The 20511-nt window shown below is 34.7% G+C and overlaps 4 protein-coding genes and 1 long non-coding RNA gene across 7 annotated transcripts; 3 read left to right on the top strand and 2 right to left on the bottom strand.

The window, feature by feature from the left end:
* Nucleotides 1-821: 821 nt before the first annotated feature.
* LOC107729968 (gamma-crystallin N-A-like) lies at nt 822-4134 on the bottom strand. Its single transcript, XM_016540703.1, has 4 exons — nt 4033-4134; nt 2566-2814; nt 1685-1830; nt 822-1112 (listed from the first exon to the last, which is right to left on the bottom strand). Exons 1-4 carry the CDS (start codon nt 4051-4053, stop codon nt 977-979), a joined length of 552 nt encoding a protein of 183 aa, XP_016396189.1. The 5' UTR covers nt 4054-4134; the 3' UTR covers nt 822-976.
* An 818-nt stretch (nt 4135-4952) lies between these two features.
* On the top strand, nt 4953-15928 carry LOC107729977 (CD59 glycoprotein-like). 2 transcript variants are annotated; one of them, XM_016540715.1, is made up of 6 exons: nt 4953-5056; nt 5381-5433; nt 6663-6785; nt 6898-7044; nt 13082-13085; nt 15917-15928. In XM_016540715.1, exons 2-4 carry the CDS (start codon nt 5382-5384, stop codon nt 7005-7007), a joined length of 285 nt encoding a protein of 94 aa, XP_016396201.1. In that variant the 5' UTR covers nt 4953-5056; nt 5381; the 3' UTR covers nt 7008-7044; nt 13082-13085; nt 15917-15928. The 2 variants fall into 2 exon arrangements, with proteins under 2 accessions (XP_016396201.1, XP_016396200.1); XM_016540714.1 differs by lacking the exons at nt 13082-13085; nt 15917-15928 and having other exon boundaries at nt 6898-7101.
* Nucleotides 7726-9805, top strand: LOC107729978 (cytotoxin 7-like). Its single transcript, XM_016540716.1, has 4 exons — nt 7726-7908; nt 8633-8698; nt 9049-9168; nt 9538-9805. Exons 2-4 carry the CDS (start codon nt 8650-8652, stop codon nt 9651-9653), a joined length of 285 nt encoding a protein of 94 aa, XP_016396202.1. The 5' UTR covers nt 7726-7908; nt 8633-8649; the 3' UTR covers nt 9654-9805.
* LOC107729976 (CD59 glycoprotein-like) lies at nt 13105-18326 on the top strand. Of its 2 annotated transcripts, none has more exons than XM_016540712.1 (4): nt 13105-13125; nt 17554-17606; nt 17715-17837; nt 17968-18326. In XM_016540712.1, exons 2-4 carry the CDS (start codon nt 17555-17557, stop codon nt 18078-18080), a joined length of 288 nt encoding a protein of 95 aa, XP_016396198.1. In that variant the 5' UTR covers nt 13105-13125; nt 17554; the 3' UTR covers nt 18081-18326. The 2 variants fall into 2 exon arrangements, with proteins under 2 accessions (XP_016396198.1, XP_016396197.1); XM_016540711.1 differs by lacking the exon at nt 13105-13125 and adding an exon at nt 16509-16561.
* LOC107729979 (uncharacterized) lies at nt 18187-19607 on the bottom strand. Its single transcript, XR_001638638.1, has 2 exons — nt 19493-19607; nt 18187-18631 (listed from the first exon to the last, which is right to left on the bottom strand). It is a non-coding gene; the product is annotated as an uncharacterized LOC107729979 (long non-coding RNA).
* Between the last annotated feature and the right edge of the window lie 904 nt (nt 19608-20511).

Genomic DNA, 20511 nt, shown 5'->3' with positions numbered 1-20511 from the left:
CAACACTTCAAGTGACAAATTCATAATATCCTATATGCATATGCAATGTTTTTGCAATACATTTCTAAATGTAGGAAGAAAGAGATATTTGCGATATCAAAAGTTTGTCACATTACCTTGTGAATGGATTTTAATTATAACAGAACTGGCAAAATGTGGGTGGTGTTCTGCGTAGCTTTTAGTGTGTTGCTATGCAGTTATTAGGGTGGTTTTTACATGTGGATAATTAGGGTGGATAATTCATACTCTTCAGCAAGTATGAATTATTAAAAACACTTAACATTTCTAAAATTTCTGCATATGTGTTGCAATGCATATGTGTTTTTGCAGAGAAGTGTGTGTATCAAAAATATTAAAGCATGTGTTTAAGGTATATTTGGTTATATATGTTTAGAGGTAACTGGGAAAGCTTTCTTTGAAAAAAAAAAAAGTGTTTTTTTTATAACATGTCAGTGAATGTTTGGAAATCTGAAAGAGAGAGTGAGAGTGAGAGAAGTTCTACTTTATTTAATTATATATACATGCATGTATTTATTTATTTATTCATTTATTTAATTATTATGTTAAATTTTTTTTTATACATATCTGCTCTAGATTCAATGTAAACACTATATTTTGGCAATACATTGTAACAATTGTCATGCCGTCATGCCAATAAAGCACATATTGAATTGAATTGAGAGAGAGAGAGAGAGAGAGAGAGAGAATAGCAACTATTTCACAATTCACTTTTATTTCAACTCATTGCCTCAGTACAAATACAAAATAAAACATACAAGAATATTTCTGTGCTAATTGCATTTTTTTTTCAAATAACTGATTCATCATTGAAATTCCATAAAGATAAAAAGCACATAGCTGTGTGATTCAGTAATATAAATCAAAGTTCAGGTTCATTTGGTTTATCATTTGGGGTAAGTATACTTTGAAATATTGATTTTCCTTTGAGAGTGAGGCTGTTTTGGGATGTAAAAGTTTAGAAATATTTAACCACCCTGCAGATAGACTGGATGTTGGGATCCTCAGCTTGCCAATCCATAAATGAGCAGTAGTTTCCTCTTTCCACAACGTACATGCGGCCACGATAGTTCGGCTCCTCGTACATGACCCAACTAAACCGGTGGAGAGAAAGAAACATTTGATTTATTATTTATTTTATTTGCAATTGGCTCTCCTGTGTGAATGACATTAAAAATGGATGGCCGCTGTTGCATTTGCGCATCATTTAAATTGCATTACTTTAGGCTGCAATTTTTCACTCAATAAATGCAAAATGCATTATGATTCTACTTCCACTCAAAATAGGCATTTTCAAAATGATATAATAAATGATCTGTAGAGTATTTTGAGCTGAAACTTCACAGACACATTCTGGGGACACCAGAGACTTATATTACATATTGTAAAAAGGGGCATAATATGTCTCCTTTAAATGCATACTTTTAATATCGCATACTTGTAACTTGGTGCAAATAATTTAGCAATGAAGATTCATACTGATTAAAAAGATACTGAGCTTTAATTAAAACATAATTAATTGCTTTAAACGATCTACAAACATCATCTTATTCTGAGCATTTTTTTTTTAATTATTCAAGCTCTATGGGACCTTGGAATATTTTACGCTTTCAGTCTTTGATTGCCTAATAAAACATTGTTTGATGTTTGGCCATGCAGAACTTACGCTCCGTCTCCATAGACTTTAATGGAGTTGAGGCCGTTCTTGCTGAATCCGGAGCTCTGAAGGAAGGCACAGTCGTCACACAGTTCAACACACTGACCGGTGAAGTTTTGGCCCTCAAAAAGCTCCATCCTGTAGTGCTCCCCGTGCTGACAGACACAGACAAGCACATTGAGTGTCACATTTGAAAAAAATCATACAGTCAAGACAGAAAATCTCAGAGGTCAAAAGTTTGACCCTTGACAGCATGAAATACTTGCATACTAGAATAGCATATATTGTTTGCAGAATGCAGATTTTCTTTGAATACTCTTTGAATAGAGTGGAGTACAGTGATTAGTATAATGCACAATGTTATTTTAGTATTGAGATACTTTTATAGTTTTTATTAATATTTTGAATTCGTTTTTATTGTTATGTTGTTTTTATTTTAGTTTTAGTTAGTTCTAGTCATTTTAATGTGCTTTTTATAATTTTTATTATTTGTTAAATATATGTTTTTACTTTTTATGTATTTTAAAATTCTATTTATTTTTACATTTTTATTTCAGTTTTAGGTTGAGTTAAACTACAGTAAACGACAGTACAGTAAATGAAAATGAGGCATGTTGCAACTCGGATTTTTTTAGAGTTGTAAATAAAACAAAGATTATTGGAGTATGTTTTACAGGGGAAAAAAACTATTGCAGTCTTTCCACTTCAAAATTTCACATTTCACATTTTAATTTAAGTTGGCATGATTTGATCATGTCGTGCGTGTGAGTGTGTGCGTATGTGTGTGTGTGTGTGTGTGTGTGTGTGTGTGTGTGAGAGAGTATGTGCGTATGTGTGTGTGAGCATGGCATGAAAAGACATATCTTTTCATAAAGTGTTTTCATCCTCACCATTTTGATTGGCTTGCTGGAGCCCATATGATCATTGTAGGCATTCCAACGTTGGAAATCGGGATACTCTCCTTTTTCCATAATGTACTGCTGTCCCTTGAAATCGGGATGGTCGAAACACACCCAGGCCCCGCTCTCCATGCGGATAGAGTTCACCCTGTTCATGAAACCACGGTCCTGGAAGTTTTCACAGTCTCCAAACACCTCCAGCCTCTGGCCTGTGAAGCACTTCCCCTCATAGAACACTATCTGGAAGAAGACGGAGGCTTGATTTAGTGACGATCAAAGGGAAAACTCTTGATTTATTGAGGTTTTTGATTCAACTACAGTCACCGGTGGTGTAACAGACTCTGTGAAAGTGAAACTACATGAGTTCACAGTGTGAGATTCATTAATCAGCGTCACGCTGAGAACACTTTCCATCTTGTGAAGTTTCTTACTCCATCTTGGCATTAAACCAGCAGAACAAATGGTGCAAATGTAAGTTAGAAAAGCTTGTTTGGGCAACTGCATTAATCATCTTATAGTTTTACTTCTGAATAATTAGTTATGAAATGCCAATCTTAAAAAAAGAAGAAGAACTTTCAAACACATTAGAGAAAAATAGGGCAGTTTGCCACAGTAAAAACTGTCAGTCAAATATTATCTTCATTTGGTCACATTTGAAAGGTAAACACAAGATCATAATCAAGATCACAGTTTGATTCCTAAGAGGAAATTTGGAAACATGAGTCCAAAAATAAACAGCTGCAAGTTGACATCGCCAGGCTCAACAATAAATTATGTTTCATAAAATGTAAAGTCTTTCATTTGTTGGTTATGCACATGCATTTTTATGCATTGAAGTTTGCCTATTCAACATTTTTGTTGTCAAATTCTGCTTTCCCCCCCCCCACCATGGTAAAGTTATCTAGCAGGCTACAAAGCTGAGGCTTAGTTGAAATTGCAAAAATAGTTTGTGATAATCAGGAAGCATCAGTCACCAAGCAAAATTGGGGTTATTGATTTATATAACTTATATTGTTGTATTTTTTTTGTAAAGAAATTAGATCCATATGTCTTCATAAAAATAGCCATTTATTATTTTACTTTATTTTATTTTAATTTATATATTTTATTTTATTTGTTATTATTATTATTTTTTAGTAGAGGCCAGTGAAAATATTGACAGAACAGGTAAAAATGTGTACTTATTGTTATTGTTATTGTTGAGTTCTGCAGCACCGAATGTGTGCACTGAGATAATGTAAATATATGCATTCATTTAAGAGTGCATTAATTTGGGTGCATGAGATGCAGTGTACATGCAAAACTACAGTTGTGCAAATTGCAAATTATGCAAAAAATATATAATTATGTATGATTGTATAAGTATGCAAATATCTATTACATATTACAAAAGTACAGTATATACATGAAACTTTGTCAGCAAACGACAGACAATATACCCTGAAATGTATTACTCACCTTCCCTGAATATTGTGACATCGTTCCCTGCCTGGATCCTGAGCAACAATCCAGTGGAGTGAGAGTGAGAAAAAGAGAGAGAGCAACCAGAGGGAATAATCTGGACTGTCTGATATATGTGGCTTATACGCTCTGAGGTGTTATCGCGAGGTTTTGCCAACAAAAAAGGCACAATGGAGAGCTTAGTGGTTTCTGCATCATGGACAGTTTCTCTTACATTGCTCTGCTGATATCGGAGTTCAGGAGGGCGAGATGCACAATGGCACAATCGATTGTGTTAAAGCTCTGATTTACAGTCAGTGTTTGGGTGTGAGAACGACTGCTGCTGCTGGCACACAGTCAAAACACAACAGAGCTGAAGAACATAAACATGACCAGAACTAGACCACAAGAGACGTACCACAATCTATCTATCTATCTATCTATCTATCTATCTGTCTGTCTGTCTGTCTGTCTATCATCAGTCTGTCTGTCTGTCTGTCTGTCTCTGTCTATCTATCATCAGTCTGTCTGTCTGTCTGTCTGTCTGTCTGTCTGTCTATCTATCTATCTATCTGTCTGTCTGTCTGTCTGTCTGTCTGTCTGTCTGTCTGTCTGTCTGTCTGTCTGTCTGTCTGTCTGTCTGTCTGTCTGTCTGTCTGTCTGTCTGTCTGTCTGTCTGTCTGTCTGTCTATCTATCTATCTATCTATCTATCTATCTATGTGCATACATGCAATTACAGGAAGTTATTAGGAAGTTGCATACATGCAATTACAACACAGCACAACACCCTGCAAACAGAGGAGCTGCAAACACACAAAGTTACACACATAAAATTGAGAAATATTTTTAATTCTCCTGTGTCAAGACCATTGATTTCACTGTGCTGCATATGAGAGGGCTTGGCTTGTTTGCAGAAAGACAAAGAGAGAGAGGAGGGAGCTGATAAGAAACTGTAGGATAAAGGTGAGGTTTCATATAGACATATAGACATACAGACAGACAGAAGAAGAACAGTTTAACTCAGTCCAACACAGTACAAAGGTGAGTTACACTTTACACACAGTTTTATTTATGAAAATTATTTTTACAGTACATTAAAACATATACATCAGGGATGCATCATAAAGCACAAGATAAAACTTTATTGATCTACTCTGGGAAATATTATGACCTTTGAGTAGAGAGCTGCTTCAGACTAATTACAGTAATGGTTTGTTTTTAGTACATTTATGATGCTTTTGGTTGGTTGTTGTCTAGTATGTGTTTTAATACTGTTTAGAGTTATATTCCTACTTTTTCTAAGATAATAAATGAAATAAGTGTAAACATTCAACAGTCGCTTCTCTTCTTCGGTTTGTTTCCCAGAATGATGAAGTTCCTCGTATTGGCTGTTGTTCTCATGCTGGTCGTGACAGGCGGTGAGTGTGATTATGGATTTCCTGTCATAAAACGTACTTTGGAACTATGATGCATTGAAATCATGCTTTCTGTACGTGTGCATTAAAAGGATAGTTAAAGATAGATATTTTGAAGAATGTGGGTAACCAAACGGTTGACAGTAACCATTGACTTCCATAGTATGGAAAAAAACAATGGCTACCTTCAACTGTTTGGTTACCAACATTCTTCAAAATATCTTCTTTAGTGCAGATGAAAGAAACTCATACAGGCTTGGAACTTGAGGGTAAATAAATGTTGACATAATTAAAATTTTTGGTTAACTCATGTCCCTTTAAAATATAAATGATTTAAAAAAATATGTAATATACTATCAATAAAATGCAATAGAAGACTATTGCAGGTAACCGTTACATGCAGAATCATTAAAATTAGCAAATTACAGATTGATATGTATTGCAGTTATTAGTGCATGTTAGTGCATAGAATGAACGAATAATCTATTAGATTAAAAACCAGTGGGGTCCAAAAGTCTGGAAATACAGTAAATTAAGTTTTAGGATTTAAAATTTTTAAAAAAAAAATATATTTAAAAAAACCTATGTAAAGTTAAGAACCCTGTACTGTACATCGTCTTTATATATATTTCAAATAAATATATAAAAACTATTCACATTCTTTGATGTCAAAATTGGTGAGTATTGAGATCATCTATTATGCACTGAATATAACATGATGCATATGCTTTGTGTGCTGAAATATGATTGGATACAGGAACAGAAAAGAAAAATTGTTGAACTATTGCATGTAGCATGAGGGCAGGTTTTGCATTTCTGGTAGAAATTAAAATTCTGAAATTTTGAACAATTTTAAACAATTTTAAACAAAGAAATATTATAATTCAAAATTTAAAATATTGTACTGATTATCTTCTTTGTATCACTATAAATGTCAAGTAAATATAAAATTTGAAAAACAGCTAAATTCTTGTGAGCTGAACATCATAAGTCAAAATCCATGCAATAGTGTGAAGTCAAAATCAATGTGTGATTATTGATTTCTTGTCATAAAACGGACTTCCAGATTATTCATGATGCATGAAATGTCTGAAATGTCAACATGAGAGCAGCAAAAACTGTCCAAAACACAAGGTCAAAGGCTTTTAGATACATACAAGGTTTATGTACATGTAAGAGTGTATCTGCACAAACAGGAAGTGTGGATTTAAATATTGTCCCGTGTGTTTAAGGCTCAGCCCTGGACTGCCTGCACTGCGTCCCAGCAAAAGCAGGAGGGGCCTGCGAGATCACCGCCGTAACCTGCCCACCAGACAAAGACGCATGTGCTGCTGCCAAGTTCCGCAGAAGTCCATGTGAGTGATGAAGCCCACTGTGACCATTCAGACAGTAGCTAAGAGCTGCTGCTGTTGATGACATTAACAATTTGTTAAACAATGAAATGTCTTATGGTTTTGTTTGAAACAGACGGTCATTACCAGAAGTGCATGTCCATGTCAGGCTGTGAGATGGTGAAACAGAACGCTTACATCAACATCAAGTGCTGTCAGAAGGATTTCTGCAACACCTTTGACTGATCTGCCGCTGCCATAAATCAGCATGACTCATAAAACAGCTTTCAATAACATACATTACACATGAATCAAGTTACACATGCATGTTTATGAATGTTTTTTTTTTTTGGCTGAATATATAAAATATAAGTTCACTTTTAGTATAGTTGCAGTACAGGCTAAAAATATTGTTGTAAACTAGTTGTGTACTTAAAGTTTACTACTGTTATACTTAAAAGTATACTTTTATATATTAGAAAGTGGGCCAATTTAGTCCCAAAGAGTATTGAAATAGTACACTTACAAGTATACTACTAGTACACTGATATTTGTACACTTGCTACATAAAGTATACTTGAACTTTACTTAAGTATACTTAATAAAATAAACTTGAAGTATACTACTTTTTGGTAAGGGTATTTATTTGTGAAATGTACTATTATTTTTCTTAGTGAAAATTGTTTCACCTGTAAATTTACAAAAAGAAGAGGGATCTTTACTGAACCTAAAGTGTTAAAAAAAACAACACTGAACTTGTATGTATGTAAATGCATTGGTGAGAAAGAGGAAAACACAACCATAATCGTTTAGTTTGAGACCCAAATGTTGATGATATTTAAGAAAACTTCCGTAATGGACTTGTGCCATATTAAAAACAAGTGGTTTATTGTAGTAGAGCAGGACAGAACAGGATCTTGCTCAAGCACATGATACGATCAGTACTGATGATCTGAAGCCAATGCATGAGTAAACAATGACCAAACACAGTTGTGGCCTCATTTTAACACAATGAACAGGTTTCAAACCCTTTGGGAATTCCTGGATTACTGGAAATGATTCACTCCTGAGTACATGACAAGTATATAAGATACACACACAAGTGCTTATGAACTTTTAATACGCTCAATCCTACATTACTTGTGAGGTAAGTTATTAAAACAATAGGCAAGGCAAGGCAAGTTTATTTGTATAGCACATTTCGGTAACGTCTGCATAGCTGTGATAGGCGATTTGGTTCTTTCTCATTATTTGACTTAGTGGGAGCATATACAGGCTAAACAAGAGCGGTGCAAGAATTGAGCCTTGTGGGACTCTGCATGTCATGGACGTCCACTTAGACTTGTGCTCTCCTATACTCACATAATAACCTCTCCCTTCTAAGTATGACCTGAACCATTTGATTACCATCCCAGAAAGCCCGACCCAGTTTTCCAGTCTCTCTAGTAGTATGTTATGATCGACAGTGTCAAACGCAGCACTGAGATCTAGTAGTACCAGCACTGATATTTTGCCAGATTCAGAATTTAAGCGAATATCATTTATTATCTTAATGAGCAATACATATCCATGCTACTTGATATTTGCAGTTTCTGTGCTTCTAGTTTTATTAGCCTTATAGAGCAGTTCAACACTAAACTGCACAGATTTAAGGTCTACATTTTTTAATAATTACAGTTTGACTTTGTTTTTTCTTTCTGGGATTTTTTGCCGGTTTTATCATTTGCCTGGTGAAAATTTAAGCTTGATCGCTTCGTGAAGTAACAGACATGCACTAATTATTGACAGATTAGCTTGTTTACAAATTACATTAATTGTTCTGCCTTCTCCCATTGTTATTGATGATTATTAATTATTATTAATATTTTCAGCTCTAATCAATAGAATAATGAAGACACTGCTGGTGGTCCTTGTTCTTGTTCTGACGTTGAACTACGGTGAGTTTAGAGATGCTACTTTAAAAGGTTAAACCTTAACGTGATTCAGAGTGTTATTTTAGTAACATTGAGAGACTATTATAGTTATTTAATATAATTATGTATTTTCTTCTGTTTTCATTTGAATTTTATTTAATGTTTAATAAATCTGTTGTGTGTTTTGTCATTTTTATTAGTTTGTAATTTGTAAAGTCTATACATTTTTATTCCAGTTATTTCTGTACATCAAGTTAAACTAAATGAAAATTCAGAAATGTTTCCTTGGCAACCTAGTTAATATATGCATGTGATATATGACTCTGATTGTGCAAACTCTGATTTGGTGATGATGCATGCACTGTGTGTTGCAGGATCTGCACTGAAGTGCAACCACTGCGTTCCTCAGGGTGGAACACGCTGCACATCAACTCAAGAGACCTGTGGCTTTGGAAAAGATGCTTGTATCGCGGCCAGATTCAACTTCCCTCCCTGTGAGTTTAACCTTCCTGTCAGCTTCCCACTGTAGAAAAATACAAACGCATAACTTTATTCGAAAATGTTAACCTCAAAATTTCAAATTTAATTCACAATCACATTTAATTCAAAAATCACCGCAAAAATTGAAACATACAAATATAAAAAATACAAATATTTGTATATAAAAATATAAAAACCAATTCAAACTATTAATAAAAACGATAATTTTATCTCAGTGATGCTAAAACAACACTGACATGGACGCTAATAAACTGAAGCAGCTGTAATGTGATTCTTTACATTGTAAATGCTCTATTTGTGATTAGATAAAATCATGACATGCATAAATGTCAAATATGTTTTGATTTCTCTGTTTCTTCTAGTCATGGGCTTTCGGAGATGCAGCAGTATGACAGAGTGTCTTATTCTCCAGAGTAACACCGCCATGAAAGTTAAATGCTGCCATTCGGACCTCTGCAATAACATGGTCATCATTTAGACCAACGTCTGTCAACGCTAATAAACCTTTCAAGGTTTACAATATTACAGATGTTCACTACAGTCTTACTTAAAGATTTTGCCCAACAATAAATATTATGATACATAATATGGGTTACTGATGTTTGTGATTCATTTTAGCATTTGCAACAGATGAATGATTGAATATGTGAGCAGTTTAAATAAAACGTAAATAATTAAAATGTAAGATTTTGAATAGATGTACTTTTTCTGAAATTCTAAAGTGAAATGAAGTTATTGCACCAGCTAAATGGCCGTTTCCTTATTAATAACAATGACTCTCAAAAATCAAGATACAGATCGTATTGCTTTTATGTGAATAAATACATACAGGTTTCTAGTTTCAACATTTGTTCTTCAGACATTCCCTGTTAAATACATATCAGCTGTATGCAAAGTGACCTACAGTGCTCGACCACTGAAAATGGATTCAACTACTTGCATGGAGCAACACTGAGGTTCCCATTTCTCTGGGATTGAATCATATATGGCCTTAAAAATGAAGTTTCTTAAGAGCCAGAATCTAAAGGGATATTAAGATGTCTTTACAAGTTACAAGCACACAAACTATAGAAAAAGAACATTCTTGGCACTCAGACAGTAAAGTTAGATGCAATTGTTTTTACAGAGGGAAACAAGATACATTTCCAGTTTCAACATTTTTTGTTCTTCGGACATTCCTCTTTTAAAGAAAAAGTCTCATCTGTCTGTATGCAAAGTGGCCCACATTTGGGTTTTGACTGAAAATGTGTGAAATGTAACAATTTTACTCTTAGAGCCATACTGATATCCCAGTATCTCTGGAAATGAACCTTGAAAAATAAGGATACCAAAAGAAAAGCTTGTCAAGAACCAGAATTTAAAAGGAATGCAAGCTTTGGTGGAAACGTGCAAAAAGTGTCACCATTAGAATATAATGCAAAAAGGATTGCTGAAGTCAACTTGTGACGTCACACAGACAGGCATCTGAGATCGGCTCGATTTGAGAAAGGGGAAAACATTTAACCAGATTAAAAAAAAAAACACTGGGTGGATTTTTATCATTATAGGGTGGTGGTGCACACACACTGCCTACACACATTTCAGTTCAAACAACTTGTAAAAGTGCATGTAGCATTATATGACCTCTTTAACAGATCTATCAATCTCAGTGTAAAAATAACATAACAATGCTGCAATCTTTTTCTTTCACCCTGTATTTTGGCTCTAAATCTCAGGTGAGAATTGCCATTTTGACCCCCCTCTACAACATACTCACCCATGCCATTTAATATTTTGGCTTTCTTTGTCATTTATGTGTCACATCCACAGTTGAACCCACATATAGATAGACTGTTATGCTCATTTTGTGAGGAGTTATGAAAAAGTGACCCATATTGAGAAATATTTTCTATAAAAAGAAATAAAGAAATAAATAATTTATACCTTGGACTGCAGCGCCCCATCTGAAGTCACTCTCACCTCAAATCTCTACAATTGTCTGAACTGTTCACTGCATACTGTGACCATTACTGTATACTGACACCTATTTGTATAAAGTAGATGAACAGTACAGTAGATGAAACTGTACACATTATGCAATGTAAACAAACATTTTTAAAGGAGGCATAACACACACAGTTTCACCCAATCTCATGTTAATCTTGAGTGCCTATAGAGTAGTACTGCATCCTTCATATCTCCAAAAAGTCTTTAGTTTTATCATATTTATAAAAGAAAGATACAGCTTTACGATTCTCTCCGGAAAAAGCCGAGCTCCTGGAGGCGCGCCGTGGGCGGAGCTAAAGAGTGACGAGCACTTGAGCGCCGAATGCCAACAAAACAGACATTTGATGCCGTTTCACTTACCGTCTGCAGTTCTGAATCATGACCGGGATCTTTTATAGCTGGGACCACTCCATCTTTCAGTATCAAACGATGTGCAAATCCAGTGCAAATCCAGTGTCGAACTAGGTCTTGTTTATAAAACGTTCGTCAACAAACACACTTGTGAATCTCCGTTGCTGCCCCCGAAAAACAAACTGTATCCACTGTTTACATAACGCTGGGTTCTTTAGGAAGCTGAACAAAGTTATCTTTCCCTTACAACCAAAAACACAATTCTTTGGATTGGAGATATTCTTCCCGAGCAAGTCCTGTGCAGCGCAGCCGCCGGATGAAGCACGTTGATGGGCGCGATCTTGCTCTGCTCTCAGTCCATGCTTAGCATGAGAATCCAACTCTTTAACAGTGTAAACAACTCTGAGTGTATGACACAGCATTGTACCTCCCCTTTAAGACTACACCATTGTTGCATAATATCATTATTTTGCATGTTTAAGCAAGTGGCAAACAATTTGTCTATTTTTGCTGCATGTGCAATGTGCAAATTTCTTTTCTGGACATCTAATAGAGACTGAGTGCTTTAGACCGTGTAAGAATGAACATCTATCTGCTCTTGCCTAACACATCATCCTACAAAACATTAACATTTTATCAAATGTACCCAAGGGTGCAGGGTTGATTGTGACATTGGTGGGGAAACTTAAACTCTTACCTTATGGTCTCAATCTGTCCATGCATCAAATGCATGTCATTAAAAAAGTGCAGTTTGCTGGCATATTAACTTAAACTTCTCTGCTAATTTCAATGGTGTGACCCATTTCAGATGTGGCCAAAATTACAACAACCCCACTGGATGCAACAAATGTCTCGTTTATAATGGGTTTTAATGTTTTTGTCTCATCGCTCAGGCCGGGACACGGCATCACAGCATGTTAAGGGGCGTAACATTTCCACAACACGCTTGAGGTATTCGGCCAATCATAACGCACTGGATAGCTGGCCAATCACAGCACACCTTGCTTTTCAGACCGATGAGCTTTGTAAAAATCGATGCGTTTCAGAAAGGCGGGGCATAGAGGAGAAACAATAATGTACAGTATGTGGAAAATAATGTGTTTTTTTAACCTTAAACCACATAAACACATTTCATTACACCAAATACACAAAATAATGTTCTTTTTAGCAACATCATATGACCCCTTTAACATATCAATATATTTCAATTATTTCAATATTTGATCAAAGGTGTTGCTAGTGACAATTCAGTAGTCACTGGATATTGGTAGGCACGTGTGTCTAGAGCTCCTATTAAATTCAACACTCTTGAAAGTATCTTTATTTCAGCAAACTTTGCACATTAAATAAGACAAGAGAAAAACAATGTATCTTTGTTGCTGAACTGGAAAAGACCAGAACAAAATAAAAACGTTACACATCCACATGGGCCAGTAAACCAATAAAAGCAGCACTTATCATTTGTGTTTCTAATTTCTTTGGCCTGAAATTAACACAAAAAATCTTGTTTCCAGGATTCCTGTAAGTTCACATGCAGGCAGCATCACAGTATATAAGGGACAAACACAGGTGTGTATGAACCAACTTCTTCTCAGCTCTGCTTCACAGTCAAGGTACGTTTACACACATTCTGTAACTTTTGTTTGTTAAATTCACTGCATTAAGTTTATCATAAGATTAATTTAGCATTTTTAATAGGAGAATTGTAAGAAAATAAAACGAGTTTCAGACAATGAAGAACAGTTTTCTCTTTGAAAGCAGAAACTCGTAGGAGCTAAACTCCTATTGTTCTCTGGTTCGTCTAGATATAATAATAAGGCACTGAAAGATAATTTAACAATAATTCTGAGTAAGTTGTTAAGGTGCAGACCATTTCTCACCTCAAAATCAAAATAATTGTACATTTTGCATTGTGACATGACAAATTTACAATATTCTTCTTACATTCTTAGTATTATTATGCAATTTAAAAAATTCAAATTGCAATTATGAGAATCATCCTTTAAAATCAGCTAAATAAATTCAACAAATATTATATTTATTATCATATTTATAATATAATATTATATTTAATATTATAATATTAAATATTATGTGCTATATAAATACTTTATGAATAGAGCATCATCAAATTGATTACAATATAAAAAAGCCACAAAATTATTGAATATTCATAATAATAATAATAATAATAATAAAATAATCCAGAACTGTTCTAACATGTTTTTAAATTTCTATTTTATTAAACAATGTATTTTAATTTTAACTGAACAATTAATAAACACTGAAGCTCAAATGTGTGACCTTCTGGGTTTCTCTGGTTGTATGGTTTGGTCAAACATCTTTAAAAGCAAGAAATTCTTTAAACCAGATAGTTAAATGGTCTAGTCGATTGGTGGGTGAGTCACAGTTAGATCCAGCATCGTTGTATACCAGACAGTTGCAACGAATGTCTACTTCTATTTTAAATGATGACTCCCACCCTTTGCACAGTGAGTTTCAGCTTCTTCCCTCTGGGCGGAGGTTTTTAATCCCAAGGTGTAAAACAAAGCGATATAAAAACAGCTTTGTTCCCGCTGTTTTAACTATGTTAAATAAGCTGTAGGATGGGGGAGTCTTGGAGAATTTATATCATGTATCTTGTATCATATTTTTGTTATCTGTTGTGTTATATTTTTAAATGTGTTTTTTGAATTTGTGTTATGGATGGAAGTCACTGTCATTTTACTGCAAGACAAATTTACCTGCGGGTATGAATAAAGTAACCTAACCTAACCTAACCTAACCATATTTGATGGATTTTTTTTTATTTTTTAGGCAAACTATATACCACACCTGTCGCTATTATCAATACATATTGTTGTATTTTGGAAATTGTGTAATATCTTGTGACATGACATATTGTTAAAGCCCTAGTCAGATTAGTTTTCCACTTTATTAGGATGATGAAGGTTCTGCTGCTGGCTCTTGTTCTCTCCCTGGTGTTAGAGAATGGTATGTTTAAAGCCAAACTGCTGTTTCTGAACGGTTTTAGATCACAAACCTTATCTAAAGAGTCTAATAATCTGTCATTTAAAGTGTCATAAAATCAATAGTTCATAATCAGCCTAATACCTGTTGTAGGCTTCGCCCTGACATGTTAGCCTATAACTGCGTCCCCGGGACTCCTGGAGGAAGTTGTGTGACCACTCAGGAAACGTGTGGCTATAAAAAAGACACTTGTGTATCGGCCAGATTCACCATGTCTCCCTGTGAGTTTCTTATCACAAATTATCACGTGTACAATAGATGTCGCTTTTAAGATGCACCAAAATAAGCTTTAGGAAGACTTTCACACAAACACATAAACAATGACACTCGTTTACTTTTATATTCTTTTCCATTCCTCTAGATTCTTACTTCCGGAGGTGCATTAGCATGGCAGACTGCATGATTTTTCAGTCCAGTCCCAGTATTAAAGCCAAGTGCTGTCAGACGGACCTGTGCAACACCCCGATCTAGGACGGCCACCTTGTTATTGCTCTGTTACAGGTCAGCAGATGTGATTTTGCGGGAGTGATAGACTATGCAAAAATCGATTTGTTTTAGATGGAAAGCATATTTGCAGTGATACTGGGTGATAATATGCTTTTAAATGCCAATAAGCCATATCCAGCTTATTTTGTACTGCGTAAGTAAACAAATAAAAGTGACATCATTTCCATAGTACATTGTGCAATGTGACATTTTTAAATGTTTCAAAACAGTATGACGTAACAAACGGTTACTCTCCAGAGTATCAATCGAGTTTAGCAATTCTGAACTGATAAACCTTTCATGTTTACAATAATATAGATGTTTAAAGAGGCTTCACTGTCTTATTTACAGATTTTGTCAGACAATAAATATCATGGTTTACCAAAAGCATTGATGATGGTGATTCATTTAATTTAATTCATTTAAAAAAAAAAAAAAAAAAAAAGTCAGAACTGTATGTTATCACAGACATTTAATCAGCAGTAAATCAATGTAAGCCTGCAGCTCCCCGTCCAGACCACCTGGTGTCGCTCTCAATCGCCTCAACTATTCACTGCATACTGTGACCATTACTGTACACTGAAAAAAAAGTAGATGAATAGTACAGGTGAAACTGTACTCATTATGCAGTGTAAACAAACATCTCTAAGAGTAGCATCTCTTACCATGCCATGTATTACAAATACCATGGTTAAATTATGGTTAGTGTAGCAAAACCATGGTTAATTTACTATAGTTACCATGGTTTAACTATAGTAACCATGTTTTTTTTCCAGTTTGTGGTAAAACCATGGTTAATTTTCGTTAGGGATGCTACATTGTTGTTGCATAGCATTGTCATTATGTTGCATGTTTAAGTGAACGGCAAACAATTAGTCTATTTTTCAGTCTCTATTTTGTGTGCAATGTGCGAATTTCTGTTCTGGACATCTAATAGAGACTGAATGCTTTAGAGCACACAAAGGGCCAAAAATCAGACCTGACTGGTGGTCATGGGCCAAAAGTAAATGTTGCATTATATTCAATTATATTATATTAAAATGTACATTTGTAAACTCACTTTTATTCTCTATATGTTTTATTGCAAAGGCCCTGGTTGGGCATCTTTTGCTTTAGACCATGTAAGAGTGAATAACTGCTCACGCGCAACAAAATTATCCTACACAACATCTACATGGTGACATTTTATATACCTATATTCCGGTCAGGTTTGCACAAGCACGGTAAAAAAGATAACAGAAAACAATTAATCTTTGATGCTGAACTGGAAATGACCAGAACAGAACAAAACAAAAATGTTACACACCCACATGGCCCAGTAAACCAGTAAAAGGGACACTTATTGCATCATCTGAAACTTAAGCCAAGAGCACACAGTGAACAAACACTTGTGTTCTTTGGCAGAAATTCAAAACGGAATTTCCAAATTCCTGACAAAGATTCCAGGAAATCTACAGGCAGCATCACAGTATATAAGGGACAAACACAGGTGTGTATGAACTCACTTCAGCTCAGCTCTGCTTCACAGTCAAGGTACGTTTACACAGCATTATGCAACTTTTCTTTGTTAAATTACACTGCATTAAGTTTATCATAAGATTAATTTAGCATTTTGAAAAGGAGAATTGTAAGAAAATAAAATGAGTTTCAGACAATGAAGTACAAATTAACAGTGTTTTCTCTTCGAAAGCACAAACTCTTAGGATCTAAACTCCTGTTGTTCTCTGGTTCGTCTAGAATAATAAGGCACTGAAAGATAATTTAACAATAATTCTGGGAAAACTGTTGAGGTGCAGGTCATTTCTCACCCCAAAATCAAAATAATTGTGCATTTTGCATTGTGACATATTTAAATGACAAATTAACTGTATTTCTCCTCACATTCTCAGTATTATAATGCAATAAATGTAAAAATAATAATAATTGCAATGCAGTTATGAGAATCATCCTTTAACATCAGCAGATTAAACTCAACAAATATTACTGTGCTATATCAATACTTTCTTTAATAAATTATAATCAAAGTAAATTATCAAAATGTCACAATGTAAAAGTCACAGATACAAAAAATATATTTTTATTGAACATATAATAATAAACTGAATAATAACAAAACATGCATTTGAAAAAATATGATCCAGACTTGTTTTAAAAACAGACATGTTTTAAAAGAAAGAAAAACATAATTATGTTAGACTCATATATGCTTGCACTCATATCACTGACTACATATAAATGTTTTAAATATTCTGTTTTATTAAATAACGTGTTTTATTTTGTATTTAATAATAAGAAAATATAATTAATAAACATGGAATCTCAAATGTGTGACCTTCTGGGTTTGCCATTTTTGATGCACCATTACTATATCTGATGCTAAATTATTTTGGTTGAACTACACAGTACAATACATACTGTCGCTATCCACAATACATATTGCTGCATTTTTGTATTGCGATATGTTGTGACACAATATATTGTTTCAGCTCATAGTCAACTGATCAGTTTTCCCCTTTATTCAACAGGATGATGAAGGTTCTGCTGCTGGCTCTTGTTGTTGCCCTGGTGTTGGAGAATGGTAGGTTTATGCTGTCTTATCTAAAGAGTCTGATTGTGCAAAACCCTAATGTGTCATTTAAAGTGTCATAAAAAGCATTTTTTCATAATCAGATTAACTGTGTTGTAGGCTCTGCCCTGAAATGTCACAACTGTGTCCCCCGCACACCTGGAGGACGTTGTGTGACCACGCAGGAGACGTGTGGCTATAAAAAAGACACCTGTGTATCTGCCAGATTTACAATCTCTCCCTGTGAGTTTCCTATTATTATCACATGTGCAATGAACTTTGCTCAAAAATATATAAAGAATTGTACAGAGAAAAACATGTCAAGATGAACAAAGAACCTCTTTTTCTTATATATTCTGATCCATTCCTCTAGATTCTTACTTCCGGAGGTGCATTAGCATGGCAGACTGCATGATTCTTCAGTCCAGCCCCTATATTAATGCCAAGTGCTGTCAGACGGACCTGTGCAACACCCCTGTCATTTAAACCCACACAACTCAATGCATATCAAGCCATAAATGGAAAAATGACCCAAACTGGAAACATTTAAGTAGTGCATGTCACACATATGTACATTAGTATAATTATTTACTAACGCAATGCCAATTATTGGTTAATGTTGAGTAATAGGATGTTGCACAACATGTAAATTAGTAATAGGGTGATTCTGTAAATATGGGCACTTTTTTCATATGTGTATACTTCATTCTAAAACTAAAAAATTTGCATGAACAAAATGCTGCATTAAGGACATGATTTTGCTACAGCTGTTTATCATTTCACCTGTGTCTTCAAGTCTGAGTGTTTTGCTCGTTTGTCACACAGCAGAGGCAAAATTAACAAACTGTTCATAAATGACCCTTCACTAATGTGCAGTCGGTCATACTGGTTTTATATGTTTAAAAAATGAGAATACTGTGCACAATATAGTGCAGGACTAGTATGGTAGCACTAGTATACAGGTCTGTTTTGAACTGCTTGATTTACACTCTTAAAAATAATGGTTATTTATTGACATTGATTGTTCCATTAAGAACCTTTACATTTATATTTACATTTAGTCATTTAGCAGACGCTTTTATCCAAAGCGACTTACAAATGAGGACAATAAAAGCAGTCAAAACTAACAAAAGAGCAACAATGTCAGTTAGCCTAACGCAGTACACGTAGCAAGGGGTGTATGTATATATATATACACACACACAAACAAAGAAAAACAAGTAGATAGAATAGAAAAAATAGAAAGCTAGTGTTTGTTTGTTTTTTGTTTTTTTTAAATAAAGAATAAAAAAATTAAAAAAAGATAAATATAGATAAAGTAGAATTAAAATAGTATAGAAAGTGTTAGAGTTAGAGGGTTAAATAAAGATGGAACAGATGTGTTTTTAGTCGTTTCCTGAAGATGGTTAAGGACTCAGCTGCTCGGATTGATTTGGGCAGGTCATTCCACCAGGAGGGAACAGTTAGTGAAAAAGTCTGTGAAAGTGATTTTGTGCCTCTTTTAGATGGCACAATAATACGCCGTTCACTTGCAGAACGCAAGCTTCTAGAGGGCACATAACTCTGAAGTAATACATTTAGGTAAAGGGGTGCAGAGCCAGTGGTGGTTTTGTAGGAAAGCTTTAATGCCTTGAATTTAATGCGAGCAGCTACTGGTAGTCAGTGCAAATTGATGAACAGAGGTGTGACGTGTTCTTTTCGGCTCATTAAAGATTAATCTTGCAGCGGCATTTTGGATTAATTGTAGAGGATTGATAGAACTGGCTGGAAAACCTGCCAAGAGAGCATTGCAATAGTCCAGCCTGGACAGAACAAGAGCTTGAACAAGGAGTTGTGTTGCATGTTCTGAAAGAAAAAGCCTGATCTCCCTAATGTTGTATAAAGCAAATCTGCAGGACCTTTAACATCAATAGAATCTTTTCATTCCAAAAAAGGGTTCTTTAGATTTTTAAATTATCTTCACACTAAGAAAAAAAAAAGGTTCTTTTAAGAGTTGTAAGTGTTAATGTTTGATATAGGGATGCACCGATACCGATACTGGTATCGGTATCGGGCCCGATACTGGCCTCCTGTACTCGTACTCGTACTCGTTAAAATGCCCCGATACCAAACGCCGATACCACACAGCATGTGATAAGCGCCATATTTAAACAAAGAAACACTGACAACAGACAGCAGAAAGGAGTTATGGATGTCTACTACGAAGTATATGTATGCAAAGCTGTCTAATTTTTGGTTGATTGTAATCTATTACATACCTTTCTATCAAAGTTATCTAGCATTATCAAGCTGAATTTGTTCTGACACAGTTTAACTCTGAGTTCTTGTCATGTTTTATTACCATTTTCTAAACTATAGCGAATAAACTGTGATAATGTGAGAAAAGATGAAGGTGTCTAAATAGATTTTGGTTTGACTGTATCTATTTGATAAATGAAGTTAACCAACTAACATTATACATACCCTTTTGGTTTCTGTACCCAATATTTAAAAAATTTACAAATGTAATAAAAATATAGGTATCGGCATCGGTATCGGCAAGTACCAAAAATAAAAGTTTCGGTATCGGGCGAGTACTGGAAAAAGTGGTATCGGTGCATCCCTAGTTTGATATAATATTACGTATTGCCGAGATTGTTTAATGAATAGTTTAGTTTATGAATGAATCAATAGTTAATCTTACAAGGTCGCTCCATGGTGGTACTCATTCTTACGAAATAATGGTCATTCAGCTGTGCTCTCAGACTGCACGCAAAACAAACATTTTGTACAAAGCACCCAGTGAAGTCCGATTCACAAACAAATGACTCTTATGAGCTGGTTCATTGTAGTGAATCAAAAAACATACCAGTGTACCAGTTGACCTGAAACTAATTACTCTTATGAGCCGTTTTTAATAAATAGTTCAACAGAACGA

Source organism: Sinocyclocheilus rhinocerous, unplaced genomic scaffold (genome assembly GCF_001515625.1).
Source record: "Sinocyclocheilus rhinocerous isolate Xijiao unplaced genomic scaffold, SAMN03320098_v1.1 scaffold638, whole genome shotgun sequence".
Lineage (NCBI taxonomy): Eukaryota > Metazoa > Chordata > Actinopteri > Cypriniformes > Cyprinidae > Sinocyclocheilus > Sinocyclocheilus rhinocerous.
Note: the sequence above shows the minus strand (reverse complement) of the source record. Positions and strands in the feature narration are given on the sequence as shown.

What these genes read in the sequence shown, in the direction of transcription:
- LOC107729968 (XM_016540703.1), bottom strand. Translation starts at nt 4,053, where the DNA reads ATGTCACAATATTCAGGGAAG. An exon ending in TGTCACAATATTCAGGGAAG is followed by an intron (nt 2,815 to 4,032) that starts GTGAGTAATACA and finishes GTCTTCTTCCAG; the next exon opens with ATAGTGTTCTATGAGGGGAA. An exon ending in AAAGTCTATGGAGACGGAGC is followed by an intron (nt 1,113 to 1,684) that starts GTAAGTTCTGCA and finishes CCACCGGTTTAG; the next exon opens with TTGGGTCATGTACGAGGAGC.
- LOC107729977 (XM_016540715.1), top strand. Translation starts at nt 5,382, where the DNA reads ATGATGAAGTTCCTCGTATTGGCTGTTGTTCTCATGCTGGTCGTGACA. An exon ending in CATGCTGGTCGTGACAGGCG is followed by an intron (nt 5,434 to 6,662) that starts GTGAGTGTGATT and finishes CGTGTGTTTAAG; the next exon opens with GCTCAGCCCTGGACTGCCTG. An exon ending in CAAGTTCCGCAGAAGTCCAT is followed by an intron (nt 6,786 to 6,897) that starts GTGAGTGATGAA and finishes TGTTTGAAACAG; the next exon opens with ACGGTCATTACCAGAAGTGC.
- LOC107729978 (XM_016540716.1), top strand. Translation starts at nt 8,650, where the DNA reads ATGAAGACACTGCTGGTGGTCCTTGTTCTTGTTCTGACGTTGAACTAC. An exon ending in TGTTCTGACGTTGAACTACG is followed by an intron (nt 8,699 to 9,048) that starts GTGAGTTTAGAG and finishes TGTGTGTTGCAG; the next exon opens with GATCTGCACTGAAGTGCAAC. An exon ending in CAGATTCAACTTCCCTCCCT is followed by an intron (nt 9,169 to 9,537) that starts GTGAGTTTAACC and finishes TGTTTCTTCTAG; the next exon opens with TCATGGGCTTTCGGAGATGC.
- LOC107729976 (XM_016540711.1), top strand. Translation starts at nt 16,524, where the DNA reads ATGAACTCACTTCAGCTCAGCTCTGCTTCACAGTCAAG. An exon ending in AGCTCTGCTTCACAGTCAAG is followed by an intron (nt 16,562 to 17,553) that starts GTACGTTTACAC and finishes TTTATTCAACAG; the next exon opens with GATGATGAAGGTTCTGCTGC. An exon ending in TGCCCTGGTGTTGGAGAATG is followed by an intron (nt 17,607 to 17,714) that starts GTAGGTTTATGC and finishes ACTGTGTTGTAG; the next exon opens with GCTCTGCCCTGAAATGTCAC.